This window comes from Onychostruthus taczanowskii, unplaced genomic scaffold (genome assembly GCF_017590055.1).
Source record: "Onychostruthus taczanowskii isolate IOZ18803 unplaced genomic scaffold, ASM1759005v1 scaffold30, whole genome shotgun sequence".
Taxonomy (NCBI): domain Eukaryota; kingdom Metazoa; phylum Chordata; class Aves; order Passeriformes; family Passeridae; genus Onychostruthus; species Onychostruthus taczanowskii.
In genome coordinates, this window is record NW_024500350.1 from 1,061,461 (window position 1) to 1,086,960 (window position 25,500).

Below are 25,500 nucleotides of genomic sequence, written 5' to 3' on the forward strand. Positions count from 1 at the left end.
GTGATATTCTCTAAAAGGCAACAAAATAACAGAAGGAACAATCACAAACTTCAGCTATTAAAGCATCACTGTGCACCAGCTCCAGAAGGTGGAAGCACAGGGGCTAAATAAACAGGCAATAAAGCATTCCCAGGCCAAGAGACCGAGCTCAGAGCAGAGGGCTGAGGTGAAAATGAAAGCAAAGGGCAGCTGGAGCTGTACCTCGTGGGGAGCCCCTTTGAAGACACTTGCAGACTGGTAGATTGTTTCAGTCCAAAGCTTGATGTCTTCATTTTCCAACTCTTCTGCTGTCCGGTAGAGGGACTTGGGAACCAGCCCACCCTCTGGTACTTCACACTAAAACAAAAAAAAACATCAAGAATTATCTCCTGTGACCATCCCATCATGTTCTCTGCCTTCCAGCTTCAGAACAAACACTCAGCAATACTCTGGAGAAGGGAACAGTCTGAAAGTAATTTTATAGCTTGTACATGATACATAGGTAATTCTTTTTCAAATTATCTGGGTGAGGTGTTTGCAGAATTGCACACCAGGGGAACAGATCTTGTACAAACACAACAGCCAGCACCCCAGAAAGGGACTGTGCAAAGGCTGCAATTATATTTTACACCACCTTACACTGAAGAAAGATGGGAGGCACTTCAGAATCCTGAGGGAACTGGCAACAGTGACTAAGTGTGAAAAATAGAGCTACAGTGACCTGAAAGAATGGTGGTAGCTAAATTTAAGGATAGATAGTGGAGAGATACAAAAAGTTTCCAAGCAGGTAAAAATATACTGCAGCCAGGAAAATTAACAGTTTTGAAGTTACAGCTGTCTGACAGCTCAGTGGTGGAAGTGATTACACAACTTCCCTAAGCAAACTTCTGTTTTAAGAAGCCTGTAGCAATGAAGCTCACAGGAGGTTCCACAGAAGTGTCTGGGGAACTAGAAGTTTGGTAACAGAATTACAACAGAGAATTGAAAAGATCTCAGAGAAGTCATTTTTGTTCAAATACCCAGAAGTAAAGAAGAAGAGAGAGACTGCCACTGCCTGTAACTAGCAGGAAGTATTGTAGCAATTTGTTTTCTGGTAACATTCACTTTTGCTCATTTAAGCAGTGGATTTTGCCAGCTTTAAGCTCCAAATTAGATAACACTGAAAGCTACTGCTGCAACAAAAACCAGCCCACTGGAGATAAACACATGCTCTACTCCAACACATCTAACTGTACTTCATGATCATTTGAGACTCTATTGGAACTGACACAGCTGAATTTTCAAGAATGGTACAGAAATTAATGCAGAGACTGTACAGGGGCTGAGAACACACAGCTGAATTTTCAAGAATGGTACAGAAATTAATCTAGAGAGTGTACAGGGGCTGAGAACCCAGCCAGCCTGTGTTGTCAAAAGCATTACACGTGAAACAAACCTTACATTATCAGTGAGATGTTAAATGTCAGGTCCAACTGACACCCAAGGTCCAGGCAGGAAACAGCTGCATTGTCACAGGCACGTGACAAGGGACTGAGAAATTACAGCATCCTGCAGTAAAAAAACACTTTTCTGCTTTGCTGGGGTAACTGCACACTCTGTGTGGGGAGACTGGGCTGTTTGCTGAGCTCTCTTAGCAGATGTGCCTCATGTTCCTTGGGCTCCTTTGGGATCAGATTTTAAGGTGACACAGACCCTCTGGATCAGCTCTTGCTCTGAGCTCTGCTACCATGTTTGCCTGAACTTTCCAGGGAACAGACTGTGGCTTTTAGCTGTGCTTGGCTGTTTTGATAAGGTATTGGGTCAAGATACTTATCCAAGATAAGTATTGTACTGTTCTTTTTAAAGGATCCAGAAAACAGCACTGAGCCTGCAATCCTGCATCAAAGCCCCCACCTCCAAACTACATCAGGAATCACTCTGTGCTTACAGACTTCTTTGCTTAGAGGAGAGAAAAAATAATAATAAAAAAAACCCACAAATAAGTTGTTATATGCAATAGTTTATATTCATACCATGCACTCTCCACCAAGGAAATCAGGGATAATTTCTTTATCGATGTAATCCAGCAGTCCCCCAGGACCCTGGTAGTCATTTCCAGCATAAATAAGGAATTTCTTTCTGGTGTTGTCATCAATGAATGGACTAACCTACAAAGGAAGAAGAACAGAACACATCAGGCCCTCACGTTTTTCTCAAGTCAATTTACATTGTTTTCAAGTCAGTTTTGAAGGAATCAGTTTTGATCACACTGAGCATCACCATCCTGATTATGCAAAGTTCCCACCACAAAGAAGCCAAATTAATCAGTCTGAGTAATCAGGTTCTTAGGTGGTGGTTTTTAATCCACTCCAGGAATCCTATAGAAAGGACATGCTTCCAAATGGCAATATTTGCTGCAGCCTGATCTCTGAAGTGCTTTTAGAAACTGAGAGAACTGAGGAAAACCTTGGATTACACACATACCAGTGTCCAGAGAACTGGGAAAACTCGAGGTGCTCTTAGGATAAGCAGACGACCCAAGGTCTCAGGGTAGTTAGCTTCAACCACCTCGATGATTCTCAGCAAGGCCTTGACACCAGGTCTCCATAAGTGCCTCATGTTCAAGCCTTCCAGATCCACTAGACAGGTCCAAGAGCTGAATTTGAGAGAGATAAAAAGAAAAATCTCAAAAACATAAAAATTCTCTTTGCTTATGCAAGTGCCCAACGCACTGAAATGTTTTGGTTTCTTCTGTTTCACCTCCTTTGTGCTGCCTGTAGACACTGGAGTTTAAGGGGTGTGCAGTGATCACTCTGCACACTCCCCCACAGACATTTTAGATTCCAGATAAAAGTTCAGTCCATATGAAGCCAAAAAAAGATCCTGTCAACAGTCAGCCCAAAGATTCAACTATTGCTTTTACTGGGAGATCATTTAAGTGGCCACAATCCTGCTCTGAGGTAATTTGACATTCACAGAGCAGATTTTCTACTGCACAAGTGCCAATACACGTCAAAGCTAATTCTGTTGTCAGATCTCAGGGAAGGAAGCTTTTTCTATAGGAAGAGATATGTTCTTAATACTAACCACTGAGCTGCAGCATGTGTTTCAGTTTCTTTCCAAGTTCAGGTCTTGCCCTGGGCAGGAATTCAAGATTTACAGCTGTGCTGCAGCAGCCAGCAGCCATTACATTATGCATAAGGCTTCTATGAAACACCAAACCCTTCTTTGTTTCACTTTAAATGTTTAATACACAGCCCTTTGGGATTATGGCTACAAATGGAGATCAAGTAGGCAGCACCATTCAACTGTTACACACACGAGACCTCTCCCTTGGATTTGACCTCCCTTGGGAGCTTGGCCAGGAAGGTCTGTAACAGGGAAATGATAAGCAGGCACACCCCACACCCCTGGACCTTACAGATTAGGGGAAGGAAACTGGAGAGAGTTCAAGAAACATGGCATCTTTTCAGGGCTGGTTCTGCCTCCATTCCATGCCCTTAAATCCATTTTGCAGTTCCCACTTTCACAAGTGACCCCTACAATGACTTCAAGATGGGCTAGAAAACCACTTTTGACTGAGCTTCACATGAAGTCATGCCAGAATCTGGAAAACTAGATCCCAGGTTTTACAGGAGCCTCATGACCTCACCTTGGATCAACAGCTGAGTAGCCACACATAATAAATGGAGAATGCAAACCAGAGCTGAGTGTACTGAGCCTTGGACTCATGGATGAACAAGTGACCATGGAAGCCACACCTTAAACTACTGGAACTGTTACTCATGACACTATCATGGCCTGATTTTTTGGCAGACTGCACCAATGCCCAGTGCCTGTAAAACCTCCCCCACAAACAGATTTGGGAGTTAGGCTGCACTGCTCTGCAGATACCCAACAGTAGAAGGGAGCAGGAGAGAAACAGCCCCAAGAGAAGCATTATGAGCACAAGACCAAGGCTGCTGGGCCAGGTGATGTGTGTCTCTCAGGCTTCCCCATTCCTTCTAGCTCCACTAATTGGGGAGGCCCTTAATTAACTGTATGATTGTACCTGCATGTGAGACACAGCCTACCCTCTGCTTGTTCCACTGCCTGGCATTCCCCCCAACACCCCATGAAAGCAGCTCATTCCCACAGAGCAGACTTTACCTTATTGGCCTGCCAAATACTTTTGTATTCTCCTCACATCGCCTCAGCCCTTCCTCATTTATTGAAAGAACCTGCACAAAAAAGAGTGGGGTTAGAAAAGACAGTCTTAAATTCAGTAGATAGGATAAAAAAAATATGTTTATACCCTAAGATTAATTGAAACTACAAGATCAAACCAGCATGAACTTTCCCCCCACCAAAGAATTCATTAGAAATCACTACAAATACCCTTAATTACTCAGAAATTAAAGCCCCTTTTGAAATCACAGAAAGTAACCTTGAAACAGAACTAGGGCAAGCCAACAAAAGTTAGTGTCTGCTAGGAAACACTATTAGGAGAGAAAAATAAAACTCACTCCCTGTTTTTAATAGTCACTATGGCTACTCCTGTCATTACTAGGAGTCAAAAAAAGTTAGTGCAAACCTGGAATTGTGCCAGCTTTCTGCTTGGAAGCTGAGCAGAGCCACAGTAACAGTCTGAGTGATGCCTTTGGAGAAGGCAGAAGTACAGGCAAGCACTTTTTCTTTAAAAAAACATGATTCTTATCCCTGAAGTACAGACTTGACAAAATGCTGAGTGTGGCGTTTTCCCTTCTGCACAAGAGCAGAGACTGGAGTCTGAAGCCCTGCACAAGTGCAGAAGAATCTGTGCAAATGTCAATCAATAATCACAGGAGCTACCAGGAACTCCACCTTTCCATCAGCCTGAAGAAGGCACCAGGAACAGCTACCACGGGCTTTCAGAAGTATTCCAACCAAAACCTGACGGAAATGTTACCCATGACACTCTCACAGCCTGATTTTTTGGCAGCCTCCACCAATGCCCAGTGCCTGTAAAATTTTCCCCCCAGACTTGGGAATTAGGCTGCACTGCTGTGCAGATGAAGAGAGCAGAAGAGAAAGAGCCCCAAGGGAAGCATAACGAGCACAGCCAGGGTTTCTAAGTGCAGGGCTGCTGTTGTTTCAGGAACACTCACGTAGCGCAGCAAGGCCTCCTCGCCCAGCGCTCGCACCAGGCCCTTGGTGTCCATCTGGCCCAGCCTCAGCACGTACAGCGGGCGCCCGTCTGCACAGAGAACAAACCACACAGCAGGAGACATTTCAGAGAGCTGCTGCTAAAAAATTCACGTGGAAACAAACCATAACAGTTAAACCTCCCCTGTATGAGGAAGAATCAAGAGCAGACGGCAACATAAACATCGCTCTGTGCAGCCACACCGACAGATTATCTGTAAATGAGCTGCAAAATGATCATATCCTGATTCAGAAATAGCTCCCTGACCTTCATGGAAAGTTCAAAGGACTTTGAGTACATCAGTACACTGCAGACCTTGGTATACACAATTAATGACACAGACTATTCTTAGCTTCCAGGACAGCTCAGGTACACCAGTGAATTGAAGCTTTCCTGTCACTGCAGAGCTGCAGGGAAGGCTCTAAGGCTTTTATCACACGTGATGCAGCAGTGCTCTGGAGAGTTTACAGCAACATTTCCGGAAAAAACAGCCATCCTGACATCTGGGAATTAATGAAACCAAGTGTTCACCCAGAGCCTGCCCTCTGCAGAGTCTGCTGGATGGAGCCACACTCCAGCTCTGTCACTGCACACTGTGCAGAACTGGCACACAGCCCTGCTAATGCAGGTTAAGCCTGGTGAGAACAGACTCTGCTCCAGAGATCAGCTTCAGCTGGACCTTCAGCTGGACCACAGTCAGCACACTGGGGCAGCCTGACACTGGCAGGATACTCAGGCATTAAGGTGAATTACTGTGTTGGCTGAAATTGAGAATCAAAGTTTGCATTTTTGGCTCTTAGTTGTAGAAAACAGCTCCCAGCCTCCCTCTAAAGTTGTGATGCACTTGTTAGGCTTTGCTTCATCTATTCTAATATACAGGCTAAACAATCACCAGCTTATAAAAGGGAATATGTTAGCAAACAATATAAAAAGAAGAAAAAGAGGAAGCTTTCTACATAAAAATCTCCCTCAAGTCTTGTTGTCTGTGCAGCTTCACTCCCCTGCAACAGCTGCAAGAGAGGTTATTAAATTATCATTAAGTCCTTTGGGACACAAGGAGAGAAACTGCAAAAAAACACACTATAAAAAAAGACAACAAACAACCAAAACTGCAGAGTCAAGGCCAGTTATTTATTTGACAAAGACACTGCCCCCATGAAAGCTCACAGTGTTTTATCAGGTGGACTAAAAGAAAATGTTATTTTAACATCAGCACACACTTATCTTGGAATGCACTGTTTAGCTTTTGAAACACTAAACAAAAACTGCTATTAAGCTTCATAGCAGGTCTCACTCCCTCCCTCCCTGACACAGATGCCTCCAAACCCAAACTAACAGCTCAGTAACTCTGGTCCACCCAAATGACACATGAAGGAGAATCTCAGCTGACAGTGCTCTGTTATCACTGTGCAATTTATATTCCATTAGAGCTTTGTGGTTTTAAAAAGACATTAGATTGAAGCATTCCTGTCAAAATAAAAGCCATTCAGATGTATAGAAATCTGTGCTAATTGCAAGCCAAAATAATAACTTCTTTTCTTTAGCACTGATAACTCGTTCTAGACAACATGCTTCATTATCTCTGCTGCCCTTGCTGTAGCACTAAAAGCCCCACAGCACTGAGCCAGCTTAAGTTTGGCACATTTAGCACACGTAGGAGGAAAGGAGCAATACTAGAAAAGAGGGTTTAAAAAAAGAACCTACCACTGTAAAGTTTTAAATTATAGAGAACTGCTCAGTTCTGAAATGGTGTTTCCATTATTGACAAAGCCATGCTTTACTTGTGGGCATGCTGCAAGAGAGATCAAAGGAACTGCAAGGGAAGGGAGGGGGCATGAAGTTCACCACAAGACTGCAGAACTTCTCAGAAGAACATTAAACAAGCCTTTGATGCATTCTGCACCTTTCTGCTCACTGGCAGGACCCAGTTGTGTGCAATTGATAGAGGAAGTCTTTGCAAAGGACAGACAAGGAACAGGCTGAAAGGGAGAACTTATTAACAGGTCTTTTTCCCTACAATCTTTACAAGCACATTCTCATTTTCCATTTTCTCAGTTTGAGGTCTGTAAAACCCAGAGCAGCAGGGAAGAGGCATTCAAGCTCTGTGATTAAACTTCTGCTGTGTTCTCCCTGTCTCCTGGCCACTACTGCTGACAGCATCCTGCCCTGTTTCATATGCTGCTTGGAAAAGGAAGAGCTGAGCAGAAACAATGGTGCCTGGTGGGAAAAGACTCAATCAGAGCACAGATCGCTCACAGTAAGAGATCATTTCCTTATCTGAAGAGCCCAGCTTGCCTCAAGCCACAGATTCCAACGTGTTTCATTTCTATGTATGTATTAGCAACCAGATCAGTGCACGATAAAGCAGAGGGACAGGGGAGTGTGTCAGGCTGTGCCTCACAGCACAAAGGGAATTCAGCCAAAGCTGCTTCTCTTCTTAAACAAACCTGCTCTATTTGATGTTTTTGCAACATTCCACTTCTCTTCATTAAGCTGATTGTAATACCAAATAAATATTCATTATGCCATCAGCAGACTTATGCAACATCAGAAATAAATTGATTACGAAGATATACTTATTTACAAACACCTTTTAATCACTGAAAGAGCACACTCAGCATTTGCCTAACACCCTTCTAAGCATCTCAGAGCACTAGAGAAGTGCAATTAATCACTTTTTTAAGCTCTTGGCAAAGCAGATTTAAGTACGTCAGTATTAGTCAGAAAGACTCTGATCCAGGACTCTGCCTCCAGCAGCTAAGGGCTGGCAAGGCAGTGGAACAGGCTGCCCAAAGGAGCTGTGGATGCCCCTGAAAGTGCTCAAGGCCAGGTTGGACAGGGCTCTGAGCAACCTGGTCTAGTGGAAGGGGCAGGGAGATGGAACAAGATTATGGAACAAGATTTTAAATTTCCTTTCAACTCAAAACATTCTATCAATTTAAGTGTCCCTAGAAGTTCCAACCAGCCACCTCTAGTTAACAGAGGGACAACTATCACCTTTCATTGAAAAGGCAAAAAGGCTGTTCAATACATATTTTGTACTGAAACCATACCTTTGTCATGGTGATGCCAGCCTCCTGCATAGTAATCCTGGAGCACCTGGGGAGGATTCCAGGTGTCCAGAATATAATCCACCTGGTGCTGCTTACGCCACGTCAGTGACTGGCAAAGGATCTCTCTTGCTTTGTCAATGTTGAAGTCCCGGGCACGCAGGAATCTTAAAATGTGCTCATCCTTTGGGATCTATGAACAAAACCAAACCAAATTTTGTATTCAAGGTTTGAAACAAGAACAGAAACCCAAACACTAGATGCTGAAAAATGTGCAGCACTACACCAATGCATGAGGATGGTGTGTAACGCTGGGAGTTACTCAAGAAAATCAGCCTTTGTTTGAAACAAAAAATCATGAGCCCTGTCAGTCACTGCAGCTACCTTCATAAGGGATATAAAAATTTCATGCACTCTAATATAATCATTTCCATCTGTATGACCATACCAAGTCACTCCAATTTAAATAAATCAGGACAGAACACAGATTGTGTTTTATTGTTAGGTTAGAGGAAGCTGAGACACAAATGCAAATCACAAGGCACTGGAAAAACCCCAGCCTTGCTATCAGTGCTCCACTCCTTCCAGTGTTTCAGTATTTAACACTATGATGTTCGGCCAAAACAAACAAATATAAAAATAAGGTCATTGTAGAAACCAGGAAGACTTATAAAACTGATGCTACTCCCCTGTGGCAATTTAACTAACAGTCTGAGAGGCTTTCAAGCTAATTATTGAAGCACCGCAGCTGCAAAGTCAGCTGGACAGTCACAATGAACTCCTCCGATTGCCACTGCTCAAATTTAGGTTTTGCTCATGGAGAGCCACTTAGCAGAAAGAGTCAGCCCCAGGGGGTGTGGCAGGGCATTTCCTCAGGCCCACCTCGTGTGTCACACTCTCTGAGCCAGGGGACACCCCGGGAACTCACCTTGCCTTTGTGCGTCTCCTGGAGCCACTGCCGCAGGCGGATGAGGCAGCTCTCCTGCATCGGGGTCAGGTCCCCCAGGTACCTCTTGATGTAGTCTGCATCCAACTTATCTACAAAGAGATTGCAGGTGATCAGAGTGGTCCTGACCTGACCAAGCACCACGTGATCTGATCTGCTGCTGTCTCACAGTGGCTGCTGTGTTCAGCACAGTCAGAACTGAATAAGGTTCCTTTGAATCAATGAAAGGATGAGCAAGGCTACACAGTCATCTTCATGAAGAAGATAAAATTCTGCCTCTGCAGCTAAGGAAGGACCAAAAGCAGACATCTGTTAAAAGCATTTTGCCAGTCTACTCAGATTCATCAATCCACAGCACCACAGGGCTTGGTGCTTCTAGAAATACTCAGAGAAGTTTTGATCCGCTGGTGCAAGAATTTTCCCAAATTCCCAGAAGACTATCTAGGGAAGCTTCAGCTGTTTGCTCCCCATCATTCCTATAGTTACACCCACCCCTGAATTTCAGGATAAGAGCAGACTGTTCATTTGCAACCCAATGAACAGCAAAGAGTTTTTCTGCTCATACCTGATCTCTACTCACGAGTAACAGCCTGAGCCCTGCCATGTGTCACTGCTTGGTGAGCCCACACTTGAACACTGCATGTCCCCAACTCAGGAGCAATGTGGAGCTCCTCAGCTGCCCAGAAGTGCCCAGTGCTGAGGGCCTCTCCAGCACAAAGCTTCCCAGTAAAACATCAGACCCCCATACCATCGGGCGTTCCTGCGGTGGGCTCCGAGGGGCTGCTGGAGGTGTTGAGGATCTCCTTGTTGCTCAAGCCCTCCTTTGTGGCAGACTCTGGGATATTAATGGCAGGTGACACTGGTCTCCTTGGGTGGCATGTGCTGCTCTCTGATTTACAGGCAACAGGAGGAGTCCAGCGAGGGACAAAGGTTATTCCTTCTTCCTCCAGCTGCTTCAGGTAGTACTCTATTATTTCTTTTCCCTTCAAAAAAAAAAAGAAAATTTACTTCAGCTACTGAAAAACCCACACATTTAGACACAGAAAGGATTGAGCTGAAAATTAAGTGATCAGACCTCTAAAGATTTCACTTGAAACAGCCCTACACAGACACAGTGCCCCAGGCCCTTAGCAAAGCAGCCCAGGTTTCTGAGCAGAGCAGCCTGTTACACAGCAGCAGCCTCATTGTCTTTTGGTACCTTGGAGCCAGGCACATCCTTCCCAACTGCAGGCTCACCTTTTTAATATTGCTGGTGTATTGCTTCATGGCAATCTTTTCCACTGTGCTTTCAAAACCAAAAAAAGATTTGATATCCAGACTTGCTGACTGTTCAAAACAGGTCCAATCTTCATTGTCAGGATGAACCTGCAAGTCAGAAGATCATACAGCTCAGTTATCCATTTAGGGTTTTTTTCCTCCCTCACAATATTTGAAATGTTTGTTGTTTTACAGGTTCACACAGTCAAAAACATTCAAGTGGAATTTGCTTCACAGTTGGGAAGAGGCAACACCAAAGGACAAAAAGCTGAGAAGCTTTTGGTCCCACAGCCCTTTTTTTTGGGTCTAAATAAGAGAGGGGAGGGTGGAGAAACACAAATGCACCAGCCAAGAGCAGAGGAGTGCACATTTCTACATCCCCTCAGTCTAGATAAGGGCTGGCACTGCAGGGTGTGTGTGGAACAGGGTGAAAGCCTCCACAGGGAACCCTGCTCTGGCTGATAGCCCAGGCCCAGGCTGAGCCCTGCAGCAAGGGCAGGGGCAGCACTCCCAACATTTCCAAGGGACAGCCAAAACACTGTTCCCACACTGACCTAGGAGGTACTTTAGCATTCTGCAGAATGAAAACTGTTAATGTTTCCTCTCCCATGATAATGCCACAGACAGAAGTGCACACTCCTCACTCAGCTGACACCTTCCCTCTTAGCTTATCTCTTGCTTTACTGACATGATCCTGAAACAGACTTTTAGTTGGACTCAATTTTAAAGGGCATTTCCAACCTAAACAATTCTATGACTGATGCTGATACTGTTACAAAAAAGCTGTTCTTGAAACTCTCTTCAGCTGAAATAGATTTGTTCAAGCAATTTCTAGGCTGGTCTCTGAATTTGTCATTACAAAAGCACCACAAAAGGCTGGATTTCTGAGCATGTAACTTGCCTGATGCCTTAGGGTTCCCTTCCCCCTCAAAACATGCTAAATTTGGCTAAGAACAGGATCAACACTTATGAGGAGACAATTGCAGAAAAAAAACCCAAACCCTTTTACCTTCAATTTCTGTTTCTGCATTAGGGAATGAGAGGTACAAGAATAGCTTGTACAGCCTCAGTAAGTACAACTCATAATAACATCATTTAAGACTCTCCCTGTATTATCATAAATTCAGTTATAAGTTACCTTTAATAAAAATGAACTTTTAGAAACAATTTATTCTTCCATTAAAAACCATTTTTTTTATTTACTTAATTTCTCAATTGAGTAGAGCAAATGGGCATAGAGAAGTGCTGTGTTTTGTACATATTTACCACATGCACTTTTCTGTACAGCATTTCCCCTGTTTAAAGAGAGCTTTCACATAAAAACTGCAGCTAAGTGGAAGAGTATTCTTAAATTTACCCTGGAAGTTACAGCAGAAATAATTATAAAAATATTAGATAATAGTGTCAAGTGGGTTTGGAACCCAGTGACCTTTTAACCACAGGTTAAATACAACAGAAAATGTTATGACCTAGAAAGAGTGCTACAATGCAGATAAATCAGTCACATTTGTTAGCTCTGATCTGACCTTTAACATCAATTTGAAGTTCTACTGCTACAGTACATGCTGTAAGAGCCCACGAGGGTGGGCTGAGCCATTCAGAAATAAACCATGACCAGAGCAGAGCAGCAGGCCTGCCACCAGACTCCTCTGCATCAACATTTGCACTGAAGACCAAGAACAATGAAAAAAGGTAGGTTAAAACACATAGCTGACTCAGTGAACTCCTGTGTGAGCTGAGCAGAAGGCAAATCAGCTGAACTTTCCTCTGGCAGTTCTGTCAGGGTGTCAACAGCCTCAACAAGTCCCACACTGCTGCTACAAAGCAGATTTGCCTAAAGAGAGCTGTCAAACACAGCAAATTATGTTGTGTTCTGCTCTCTGAGAAGATGCTCAAGCAAGAGGGTGCCAAACATGTCTCAGTTTTTGAGGCAAGTGTATTACATTTAAGACTAACAATTATCACTCAGGGAAGTGTGCTGGTGCTGGATTAAGCTCTTTTCTGACCCAGAGATGGAGTAACTGAGAGGTGTTTTTAAAACTTTTATTCTATTTTCAGTCTCAAGTGAAGGGTGAGACAATACAAATGTTATAATTCATGCCATTACAATCAGAAGCCAACTATTTCTTAATTATGATGCATTATAAGCATTTCTTGGCCTACTAGCTTTTGCCACACAATGCTGCAAATGCTTTAAAGCCAAACCTCTAAAATTACTCTTTGTGGGTCCTACTACAATGCATCTTTCATAGCTCTATTTCTCTAAAGTATCCAGTCTTATTTGCACGGCCATCCTTTGAAACTTGTTTCTAGTTCCATTTCTCTCTCAACAATGTCTGTCTTATTCCATGGCATTTCTAAGTCAGCATTTCTTATCTCAAGGTTTGCATACAGATGCATACATTCTTCAACAATGTCTGTCTTATTCCATGGCATTTCTAAGTCAGCATTTCTTACCTCAACGTTTGCATACAGATGCATACATTCCCTACAAATTCATTTCCCACATGTTGCTTATATTTTCTTGCAAGGCAAAAGCCAGGAACAACCCAAGCTCTGTTTGAGTCCTGGGATCTGCACAGTGCCTTGGCTCCATCTGCAGCCCCAGCAAGGGCCTGTTGTTACTCACTGTGTAGGAGCAGTGCTCATTAATGATGACTCTGTTAGAGAAGGTTTCATTGTAGGCTTCTATATGCAGAGTCCTTTCTCGCCTGTTCAGGGAGTTCTTCTGGACAAAGTAGACGTAGTCCACTCCTGCAATCTGGGGAAGAGACACAGATTCTGTAAAGGTACATGTCCCAGGTTGAAAATAGGGGTGTTTTGTTCCTATCTGTCACCATCTATCAGAACTTATCTCTGTTCACTGGGCAGTTTCTTTTTCTCTCCCACAGCCAATCCTCCCTCCAGCAGATCTCTGCTGTCCATGGCCAGGGAGTGTCCCTGCAGGGCTGATCAAATTCCAGCATCCCATGGGGAGATGCTCCACCCAGGGCAGGAGCCAAGCATTCCTACCTGGATACAATCTGAGCCTGGAACAGCACAGCAGCCTTTGCCCACTGCATTCCCAGAGGAGCAGCTTTCTCCTGCCCTGCATTCCCAGAGGAAGAGCAGGCCCATCTCCAGCAGCCCTGGAGCTTCAGAGGAAAACTGCAGCCTTGTGCAGGATCCCTGCTCCAGCAGAAGCACAGCTGGCACTGCAGGAGGGCTGAGCCCCCATGGGATGGGACTGTGCCACCACCCTGACCCACAGGGCTCAGGGCATGTTCTGACTCTGGCAGTAGTTCTTTCTGTTTGTACTATTACATTTCTAGTTTTTTAATTTTCCTAGTAAAGAACTGTTATTTCTACAGCCTGAGAGCCCCTTAATTTCAAAATTATAGTAATTGAATGGGCGGGGGTTTACATTTTCCATTTCAGGAGAGGCTCCTGCCTTCCTTAGCAGACACCTGTCTTGTCAAACCAAGACAGCACAGTATTCAGGTGAAGGGACATCCAGAAGCCCAAACCAGGCACTTCAAGGCTCATCACCTTTTTCAGCAGCCGTGGTGCATCGATGTCCAGCTTGCAGCGCCGCTCAATCACGTGGATGGCCCCATCCTCACTCTTGTACTCGTTTACAGTGTCACTGGCTACAAACATGGGGATCAGAGGGCACGTAGGAAACCTTCTTTCATATGCCTGTCACGATGGAAAGAGAACAAACAATCATCACCATTAATTCCTGAGGGTGTGCAGAGCTCCTCCAGCATTTGGAGGTTCAATGCCCTTCAGAGCTTCCGTGGAAAGGGCTGAGCCTTCCTGAACCCACACCACAGCTGAAAGAGTCACAGTGCATTCCAAACAATCCATTTATTAATATGTTCCTTGCCAGTAAGGCAGTTTTTAAACCACACAAAATAACCCATTACTCCCCTCCCTCTGGAAAGGAAGTTATTCGTTCTGTACCATGACAACCCCCTTGATAACAGGAAAAATCAGCCCCCCAGTCCTAAAATACCACGAGACAAAACAATTATGTCTTGGATTAAAAAAACCCACTTACTAATTACCGGTGTTTCACCAAGCTGTCTAGAGGGATTTCATACAGCTCCCCAAGGTCTAATAAAAACATTTCAAAAGCTATTTCTTAAGCTAATAGAGCTCTCAAGCTCCCTGGGCACAGAGTGTTCCTAATGATTTCACTGCAGTTTATCAGTTCCCAGTTTTGTCCAACAACAGTCAGTTTAATACAATGAGCTCATTTCACACTTCTGAAAAGGTACAACTTCTTGCAATAATGAAGAGCTAGCAACAGCTTTGATTTTGGTTAAAGAACACAGCCACGTAAATAACTTCATCCCTTAAACACTTGACACACAGAAAAGATGGTATTAAATCAGACATAGACAGGACACTTAAGGATTTGGGATCAGTAAAACAAATAAGAGGAAAATGGGTGTTATTCCCACAAGAAAACTTGTTGAATTTTGATTTTAAAACCACTGTGGCTGGAGAATACAAGAGAGCTCTTATTTTTTTCTTTTTCTATCACAGTCTCTAATGTATCTCAGCTTCTCTTTGGCTTTTTTTCTTTTCCTCATGGGTAGCAGTGATTCTTTAGCCTTCTTTCTGTATTGTGAATTCCTTCATTTTTGCTATTATCAGAACCTCATTGGCTTTGGTGAAGAGGTAGGATTTCGCAAGATGTCCCAATGCAGAAGAAAACTTAGATAAAGTAAATCTGAGAGAGCATCATGAAACAAATCTTTAAAACAGGTCAAATATCCACTCTGTCATTTTAGGATATTTCAACTACTCTGACAACAGCTGCAGCACCAACAGGGAGAGGGTGGGGAACAAAACAAGCAGCAGCTGCACAAAGTATGCAATGGTGGGGCTGGAACACAAAAGGTCTCTTAATTCTCCCTTTAGAACAATTAAAATACTTCAGTTCATTACCAGTGTTCAAACCTAGTTTGAAGGCAGTGTTTCTATGGTGACAGTGGCGTGAGGCACTAAAACAGTGTCAGCTTTTTTCCCCTGTGCACATTTTTAAACCATTTTTGCAGCATGAGTGTCCTGAGTTGATAACGCTGCTGTGTAAGGCAGCAGAAGTGCAGCCAGGGAAGGGGTCACACACACTCCCTGCTCCAGAGCTCATCTGAGCACAGCTGGCTGGGTTTGACTGAAGAGCAGCAATCATTCCTGGGCTCAGAGATGTGTGCACAACAGCAGGGACAGAGCATTGCTGTAACACAATAGCCAACACTGGGGGAGAAAATGCTTCACAGCTCCGAGACAAAGGGAGGATGGCTCCTATTAACACGGAATAAGAAGTTTCTTTTGCCCTGTTGGTATGGCAAAGAAGCTTTATTTCTTTTACAAGGCTCTTGTTCTGGACAGAAGGCTGTACATTTTAGTTGCTCACAAGTATCTCAGCCCTCTTCCTGAAAAAGTGTCAGCATTCTTTATAAATTAATCCCTATTTGAACTGCAATGACTGTAGATGAAGTCAGAAAAAGAAAACATTTCTAGAAGAAGCAGAATTTAGCAGCATTTCTCATTTTCAGATTCCTTCATTTAATGATTTTATTTTGAGGACCTTATGTTACAATTATTTCATAGCCAGGACAGCAAGAGCAGTAGGTATCTAATAAGTAGGTATCTAGTAGGTATCTATTTTTCTCACTTTTTTCGAGGTCTTTTTTACCTTTGGATGACAAGTTTTCCCCATCTGAACAGCCCCCTTTATGCCAAAGCCTTTGCAAGTCACCTTCATTGCACATACTGACACTTTTCTCATCTTAGTACACCAAACACTTCATGTTTGCCCTGTGAACGTTTGCAATTCAGAGCCTTACCTGCTCCTGAACGGTGAACAAAAAAATGCCCGAGAAGAATATGTTGTTTTAAATGGCAAGACTGAATTGAATGTCTTCAATTTGGAAGAGAATTAAATAATTATCTGCCCAGAAGCTGGCAAGCTGAATGCTCACAGAAAAGTACTTGAAGGTTTCCAAGAGATTAGCAGCGACTCAGGATTCTTTCTCCTTAAAGAACATACACACAGAAAACTGTTCACAGCCAAATTTACTGGGCTCTTAAATCAGCTTTTATTTCTTTATGTCCCACTGCTAATACATCCTTGTAATGCACCATTTCTCAGCACAGCCTGGTTGGAATAAAAGGTGATCCAAACCATGGTCACGTCAAAAGATTCAAACTGATTCAAGCATGGCTGTGTCTTCCACGAGGGACGAACTGCAGTTTGACAGCGCAGAGTGGGCAGGAAAAAGCTGCTAAAAGCTACAGGACACTGACAGATCTTTCACCACAAACCAACACAGCACAGAAAGAAAACCTGTAATTTGTGGTACAACACAGCAAGAGCCACGTGAGTAAGAGCAGCACGTGCACGGCCAAGACTGGAGCTATTCAAGGAGCACGAGAAAATTAAAGAAAGATCAAACACTGCTTTTATTTTCCAAGAGAACTGAAGGGATTTTGCTGTGTTATTGAAGTGTTTTGAACCAGAAATTTTGTCTCAAATCCAGCTCTGCAGACAGGAAATAACTGAACTGCATTATGCAGTGTTCCTCCAGCAGGCTGATAAAGCAGAGTTTATTATAAAATATTGCTCCTCCCTTGTAAGACAGCATTGTGGTGAAACCTGGACAGATAGGTCTCTCTTCACAAATAAAATCAGATATTCTACACCTTTGTCTCGGTGTTCCAATTTCACTGCACAGATACAATCAAAGACGATTAGTTCCTCAAAAGAGAAGCAGCTGCAGAAAATCCTGAAGGGCTCCACGCAGGAGTGAAATGCTGCTGCTGCAGCACTAAGTGTACCCAGGAATGGTGCTGCAAGGACGTGTCACTGTCACATTTAACACACAGGGTGTGTGGAGACTGACACGGAGCACGGGGCAAAAGCACAGATGTGCTCATCCCCAAAACTCTGAAGCTGGGCTTGACACGAAGTCACAACACCTCTGTGGCTGAGACACCTGTGTGCAGATCTCACAAAAAGTGATTCTGAGCCTGCAATTCTGCAGTTCCTCAATAATGTACCTTTACATTTCCCACCAGCCTCTGCAACATTTGTGTACTCTGATCCATTAGAAGCTGCATTGTGCATCAAGAAAAACACAGTCTGGTGAAGCAGCTTGAACCACAAATTTAACTTTCTTAATGCATGTTGACAGCAAGAGCACTGACAAGCATAATTTCAACCAAAATAGCACTGTAATAAAGCTGCTTTTCCAACTGCTTCCCTTAGCAACTCATGCTCAGAGTAGAGTCAAAATAACAGGATTTATTCCACTTTTATCCTTGCTAGTATTTCAGCTGAGTGTGAAGACATGAAAGCAATTCAGAAGTCAGACTATTTTAAACCCAATGCAGTCCTTGTTCATAGCCAAGGGAATTGTATTTGCTGCCACAGCCCTTAGATTCTGAATTCTAGTATCAGGAATAACAAGTTCCTTTCAAAATACCACCTTTAAAACAGCACTTAGGTATGACCCCCAGCCTATTTTTCAAACATTTCTGGATTTTTGCTTCTCAAACCATGCCTAGGGCTAATAAAATACCTTGATAATAAGCATATGCTCAGTCCTCAGTAGGGAGAGTCAGTCATTCATGCAAATAAATTACTCAGCTTCTCTGGCCAGATTAATATATTCCCAGTCTCCTGCCTTGCAGGACAGGGATTATTTAGTATTTCCATTAAATGACTCAAAACTAACTTGTACACTTTAAAGAGGAAAAAAAATATTCCAAGTAATCTTATGCTGTGTTGTGAATCCTCCAAACAGAAATTCTACCCTGGTTAAATACAGAGGAATTTCAATTACCATTTGGAAAATGAAGCATATTGAGTGCTTTAACAGCTTAATGGCATGAATCAAGATGTTAAGATGTTTTATTTCTTTTTGATGCTTTCTGTCCAAGATTACTGGCCAAGCAGCGTGGCAAGAGCAGCACCACATTCTCCAAGGGCACCTCAAGAGAAGCCATGAACAGATTCATCCTGGCAGTCCATCTCATCTGCAGCACTCAGTGCTAATTTTAATTTCTGCCTGCAGAGCCTGACCATGTGTGGGTACCAACGTGCAAGTGCATACCAAAGTTCACTGTGCTTCCCTATGCACTTCCAGTGTGTGGGGTTTCTGAATTATTCATGAACACAAGAAACAAGAAGGCTCACACAAACAGGGTGCTGCCCTGGCTCCACAGGCTGCGTTCCAGGAGCCTGATCATTCCTGCAGAGCCCTGTATCCCTTCCTCCCCTTGCATTAGAGCACTGCAGATCAATAGGAAAAGCACTGACCCACGGCAGGGCAACCAAGAGGTTTCACATCCTTGGCAGCTGAACTTGAAAAGAAACAATTCTGGATGAACTCTCACAGATCAGCAAATAACTTTTCATGCCCTGTGTTCTGCTGTTCAGAGCTATCACTCCCTTCACAATCCATACATATGTATATAAAAACCATGACACTCGTTCAAAGCAGCATAAAAATCGTGAGACTTGAACAAAGCAGTGTGATCTCAGTGCCAGTGGCTCTGAGGGATGCTAGCTCGCATGGGAGCGATCAGCTCGGGGGCGTGCATGCAAGAGAGCAGATGGTTACAGTGGATACACCTCAAAGAGCTCCACAAATAGGGCTTTTGGGAAGGTAACACTCCCAGGCACTGGGAAGGGGGAACGTGAAGCAAACTGCACGTTGGGGAAGCACAAACATCTTTAACACGCGGGTAGCCAGCTCTCTGGGAAGAGCCCCCCCTGGGAAGCCAGCTCTGCAGGGACAAGTCCTCCAAGGACACGCTGGGGGTCCCAGGCAGGCTCTGCTCCCCTTGGCTTGCTGCAGTGACCTTCCCTCAGAGCAGCTCTCCACAGCAGCCCTTGCTCAGGAGGCTTAAGTGATTTTTCTCTCTGTTGTGTTTTCACCTCATTAAACGAGCTCATTTACAAAGAGAGGAGTTATTCTCTTATTGCTGGGAAACAAAGGCTGCTTGGCAGGCACTCAGTTCTAGAACTCTCTGTGGAAAAGATGGAGAAGGCTTTAGTTACACAGAGCACAGCTGAGGCTTGTGGGGACTACAGACAACCCAGCAGGGTCAGACCTGTCCGTGAATGGCTGGGTACCATCAAAACAAAAATTTCCTTTATGTACCATTTCTGGTCCTCAACAAATATGAGGTTGCTTACCAGTCCTTTGACTTCTCTGTAAATCTTAGCACAGTCTCTGCCATCAAGATATGACTAGTCAGAGTGTAAAGAACACTATGACTTACTTTAAAAGGGAAAAAAATTAAGCTTTACATTGCAATTTCTACTTTTAAAAAGTATTTAAAAGTGTTCAAATAGAACTAGAACAAATACACTATAGCTTTTCCAGCAAGATTCACCAATGGTGAACCTGCTGGCTATCAGAGCAAGATCAACAATCAAAATGTTTGCTTAGCAATTTATCACTGAATTGGAGTAAGTAATTAGAAAGTACATCAGGAAATACCTTGTGCGGAAGCAATTTGAATTAAAAATTATAACTCTTCACCTGAAGGAGAGCTACTGCAGAGATTTTAAGGATTATGACAAATGCAGCAAGCATTCATTAAAAAGGAAGGCTCTGTTTCATCATGGTTTGTTAAAAGAGAAACTAAATCCCAATGCCCCACATTTAAACGTACCTTTATTTAAATACATTCATTTTAGAACAGGAAAAATAAATGTATTCTCCATGCAGAGCAGAATTCCACAGAAGAGAGGAAAATCCTGCCTTTCCAAGCAGAGCTGTACTTGGGCAGGGTGTGAGCAGCAGAGAGCTGGCTCCATCGGCTGCTCCGTGTGCTGGGATGCATTCCAAAGCATTCCCAAAACGAGAGCTGACATTCTCCTGGCAAATGAGAGTGGACCCTTACTCTAAGCTACAGGAAAAAAAAATCTGCACAGTTCTCCTTCCTCCCCATCACACTTTCCTACAACTGCATCCTGACCTTAATTTACTTTGTTCCTTTTGTATCCTCCCTCCATTACAGTCCAAAAAAGTCAATTTTACCCTGGAATGGCACGAGTCATTCAAAAACACAATAGATTGTCTTCACCCTCTGTTCTGTTCCCTGGTACAACGAAATTTGGCCATCTCAGTATTAATGATAGCTATTAAGTGTACCCAAGATAAAATAAATAACCCTTCTGTAAGTTACACGGAAAAATCAATAGGACAAGTCAATATCGGTAAGACAAACATTCTGCTCCGTTTTAGATGCTAAAGAGCTCCTGTTTACCACATGAGTGTAAGAAGTGACCTGGAACTTTCTAATTAAATGATCTTTAGTGCATTAAGAGTGTAAGTTTACAGCGCTGTTCATATCCAGCCTTCCAAAGCAAAGCATTCCCAAGTAATTGCCCAAAATGGCCCAGCTCCTTCTACTGTGCAAAGGACATTCCCATCTTAAAGTCCATAAACAATGGAGTTAGTCGAAAACTTTCATAAAGGAGGCTCTAAACATTTTATATAATTATGCATCAAATCCTTGGACTACAATTACAATGGCTTTTTTGGTTTTGAAGTTCTGGAGTTTGTCTTTTTTTTTTAATAGACCACACAAACATACTATTATACAAATCAGACAAGTACTAACAAGAATCTACTTTGCACAGATGTTGTTCATGAGTTGTAATTGAAGGTTAATTATTTCTCAAACAGCAAGAGAAGCAATCTTTGAAAACAACCTTGGATGTTCTCCAAGGCAGAGATCAGAGCTTTCAGGTTGACTATCTGGGAAGAGAAATTGTCAGTGGTTCAAAAACTTACTGCAGCATGATATTCAGATTCTTCAAATGCTGTATTTATGACACTGCACTGAAGTGGTGCTCAGATTTACAACCCAGGTTTACATCTCTTCTTCTCAGAAGATCCAGGAGAGACTTCCCACACTGAATGAGTCCTGACCTCCCAGACATTACAGAACCCTGCACAGTCTCTAGGCACTCCCTGGGCTTCCAACACCCACAGATGTTGAATAACCTGTGCTCTAAGCTGCTCTTACACCCAACAAACACTGAAGGTCACAGCAAAACCTTTTCATTAACATCACCAGGGCTTCCTTGGGCCTTGTTCAATCATGAAGTGCTACAAGGACTTGTTCTTTTCAGTATCCTTGTCTCAAGAAAGCATCTGAAATTGTAACTGGTTTAGCAGCCAGTAAATTAAGCTTCCTCAGCTCAACTCTCCTTCTGTGGAATGGAAATGAAATTCCTGAGAAATTCTCCATGAAAGCAGGAGTTAAGGAAAATGAGGTGAATAAGAAAACATTTCTTTTCCTGGCATTTACCATAGCCATTAATTCTTGCCCTCAACATCTCCTCTGTCACTCAAGAGTCCTGCATGGAAGAAATGGTTTTATTAAGTGTACGGAAAAGCAATCTCTACTTGTCCTCATCTTCTCTTGGTGCCTATACGTGTTTGAGGGGTTCTCTTGATTTAGTCAGGTTTCACTGGAAAGGATTTCAGGCTCTGCATCACTATGAACAACCCACTTGTGTCTTGTGAATGTCCATAAAGAAAGAGGAAGAAAGGATGAGCAGATTTATTCCAATACATTTAAATTCACCCTAGCTTAACTATATAAAGCCTCAGGTTTTATTACTTCCTTCAAAAAGAAGAGGGCAAGACTGCTCTGTCCATTTTTACATTTAGCTGTATTAGAAGCCCACAGTACTTTCAAGTTAAGTAAATAATCAGTTAAGTTTCTTGCACATTTCAAATAGACTCTACCTGTTAAAGTGATCTTGTCTTCAGTAGATGTCACCACTGAACAAACAATATCTATTTGTTCTACCAAACAGGTTAACAGCCCTACCCATGTACCAAGCAGGCAATTTACTGCTCAAATCCTAGAAAAACATAGCAAGAAACCTCCCAGCTTCACATCCATTCTGCAAATTCCTAAAAACAATGAGGACATTGCCCATAACCACTACAAAATAAGCCAGTATACAGGCTAAACTCAAATTCAATAACTGCTTTGTGATCTTGTATGAAGGGCTTTGATTCAGTAAATTAAAAATCTCTATGGAGACAGGAAACAGCACAGAAGTTCTCCCTGTGCTTTGGCTCCACTAAGTTACTCTGAGGCCATAAAAATGTAGAGAGAATTTTTTCTCGGTTCCTGGCTTCAAACAGCACTTACCACCACTCATCCAGAACACCAGGGATACGCATGGGGAAGCAAAACCTTTCAGGACAGAGCTTTATCTCCACACAGCTCTGCAGACACAATCCAGTCTACTTCACACCTATTTAATCTCTTCCAAGTCTTCAGCAGTGCAACAGGAACGGCTTCATGTTAAATTTCAGACAAAACCATAGCTGAGACACACAGCCAATCACAAAAATCATGAAATACCACTGAAATGGTGTTATAAAGGGAACTGCAGCTCACAGAGTGCTGCTTACACATCACACACCACCCTGGATTTCTGATAGCAGGACCTTTCATGTGTTAAACTGCTACAAAGCACTTCCAAGTGAAAGCAACTGCACCAAGACACAAACACTGGCATTTCTGCTCCTCTCTGTGGTTCAGGCAGCATTTCCATGGTTACAGTGCTGATCACTTATTGGCTTTAATTACATTCCAAATCCAGACCAAATGCATAGCTTGGCATTTTAAACAGCCCTAAAGGCAAAACCCTGCAGGCCGGTTCTTGTAACCTGGCTTTGAGTCCCGTGAGGTGGAAGGCACTTGGAATCATAAATTCATTCTAGTTGGAAAAGACTTTAAGAGCACTGAGTCCAATCATTAACCCAGCACTGCCCAGTCCACCCCTGAAAATAGCACACTGCTCATGACATCCTCCAGGTCATTGCAGAATGTCACCGAAACTGGACGGATCTCCAAGGAACCCCAGCACAGCATCCACACCATCTTCCCAAAATTTGGTATCCACTGTGTATAAACTTTCCTTTGAGGTCATCACACAAAGTATCAGGAGTCCTACTGAAACCAAAACATTCTTACTGCACAAAACATGACCCCAAACAATGAGGATGCTGGGACATTATCTCAGTTGTCAATTACAGGACAGCAAATTCACCTCTGGTAGCTGTTGCACAGAATGTTTTGGCGAAATTCAGGCTAAGAATCAACTAGATAGGATTATGCATATTAGTATCACTTTCAGGAATAGGATTTAGAACTGATTTTCTACTGCTGCTAAATTACAGCAGACATGAAACCCTGCCTACTACCAAAAAGATAGTAACAATTTCAGGGGGAAAAAGCACATTTCACTGTAGTGATTTAAAAAGTTTACACACATTTCAGAGTTTTAGATTACATTCTCTGCACGGTAAATGTGAAGCAAAGAAGTCCTTATTTTTTCTACCAGCATAGAAACCAGAAATCAAAAGGATTTCAGAGGCAACTTATTGAAAAAATGCTCCATTTAGACAGCACTTGCAACTAACTATCAGTAAAACTCTCAACCTGTCCAAGGAAACACTTGACAGTAAATGTTCATTAAGCATTCTTGACAAATCTGAGTTATACTAAAAAAGCATAGATTCACTTAAGACTGCCCAAAACCAAAAGCAAGGAAGGGGATAGAATCAAAGGCAAAAAGCAGGAGCAAAAAAAGGAGTTTCTGAGGGACAGGAAGGTCTGCAGCAAACGTCCTCTGTATGGCAGCATAAATGTGTTGGTACAGAGCTAAAGAATCTCAGCCTTGGTGTTCAGGGTTTTCAAGCATGCCTGAAGTTATTTTAATACTTTAATATTTCATTAAAATAATTTAGGCCTTATAAATAAAGCAGGAGATTCAGAACACGTTCTGTTCCAGGTAAGTGGAATTTTACTGGTAGTTCACTGTTGAGTTATTCAGCTGTGGTCACCAACTTAGCAGAGCAAGCAAAGAGCCTCTTTCTGCACCAGAAAGAAACAGCCAGACACAGAAAACTCAATTCTCATCAGGGCTGGGACCAGTTAAGCCACTCATGCAGGCTCTTTCTACTCTGTCCCCCTCAGTGCTCCCTTTCCCATTCAACATCTGGGCATTTTCATTTCAGAAAAGTGCTCAGAGAAGTTTTACCAGCAAAATTACAGTGGCCTCACGTTGCACAGAATGACACTGGAAGGGCACTGGCTCATGGCTGCCTGAAAACCACTCTGCTACACACAGAGATTTCATCTTCTTCCAGATAAAAATTAAACTTTTGATGATTTAATGCAATTTTATTCAAAGTTTTGATGGCAAAAGGTACACCAACTCAGCAGGTAGAACAAATTGGGGATAAAGGATACAAGCTGAAGAAAAGGGTTAACATTCCATCCTCTGTCTGTAAAAGATTATCTTCAATAACCACAAACATGCCTCAACATGATTGTAATTTGAAGAGTGATTACTTTAAAACAGATCTGAGTCATCTGTGGTTTCTTAAATAAATTTGCACAGGTGGAATTGTGTAATAATCGATTATTATATGGGAACCTAAATGTCCATCTTCAGAAGACACCTTAATATGAGGGCAGGACAGAGGAGAAAGTGGACAGCCTGTGTAGGAATTGAAGTTGCACCTACTTTGCCTTCCAGGCACACACAAGAGAATTATTAAGTCTCTTCCTCCCTTTGGGAAGTCCAGAGAGCCCAAAATGCCCAAGTGCCCCTCCACTGAAGAGTGAGCAAGACAAACTTCAACTGCAGCCTCTGCCCAGTCCTGAAACACGAACCTCTCAAATGAGAAGCTGGGCAAGTACCATTCCTTCCTCAAGAAAAACAAAAGGTTAAGGACAGAAAACCCAGCAACCACGCTGAATGCAAATAAAATAATTTTAATCTTCCTTTCCTTTGGAGTAAGCTGGGAAAGCCTGACCATTCAGGTTAGGCTGGCTTATGACTGAGAGACCAAGATCAAATTGCTGCTTAGAAAAAAACTGACATTGCTCTGGTCTGGACTGAAGGTGGAACACCAAGGACAGACTTCACAGCTGGGCTGCTCCAAGCTGCTCTTCAACACACACAGATCTTACCTGGCCTCGTGGGGGCCACAGCAATCCCAGATGGACTCGCAATGTCTCTGTGACTTCTTTGTATCAAATGCATTTGCAACACTACTGTATATTCAGAGAGAAAT

At 42.9% G+C, this 25,500-nt stretch overlaps 1 protein-coding gene across 1 annotated transcript in view; it reads right to left on the bottom strand.

Annotated features, from left to right (window-relative positions):
- SEC14L1 (SEC14 like lipid binding 1) overlaps window positions 1-25,500 on the bottom strand; it is a 40,647-nt gene that overhangs the window by 2,586 nt on the left and 12,561 nt on the right. The window contains exons 3-13 of the mRNA XM_041409166.1: window positions 13,904-14,053; window positions 13,005-13,136; window positions 10,355-10,483; window positions 9,867-10,101; window positions 9,101-9,210; window positions 8,176-8,365; window positions 5,085-5,173; window positions 4,108-4,178; window positions 2,443-2,614; window positions 1,992-2,126; window positions 202-336 (exon numbers count right to left, since the gene is read on the bottom strand). Coding sequence (XP_041265100.1) covers window positions 202-336; window positions 1,992-2,126; window positions 2,443-2,614; window positions 4,108-4,178; window positions 5,085-5,173; window positions 8,176-8,365; window positions 9,101-9,210; window positions 9,867-10,101; window positions 10,355-10,483; window positions 13,005-13,136; window positions 13,904-14,053 — 1,548 coding nt within the window. The remainder of the gene's footprint in view (window positions 1-201; window positions 337-1,991; window positions 2,127-2,442; window positions 2,615-4,107; window positions 4,179-5,084; window positions 5,174-8,175; window positions 8,366-9,100; window positions 9,211-9,866; window positions 10,102-10,354; window positions 10,484-13,004; window positions 13,137-13,903; window positions 14,054-25,500) is intronic.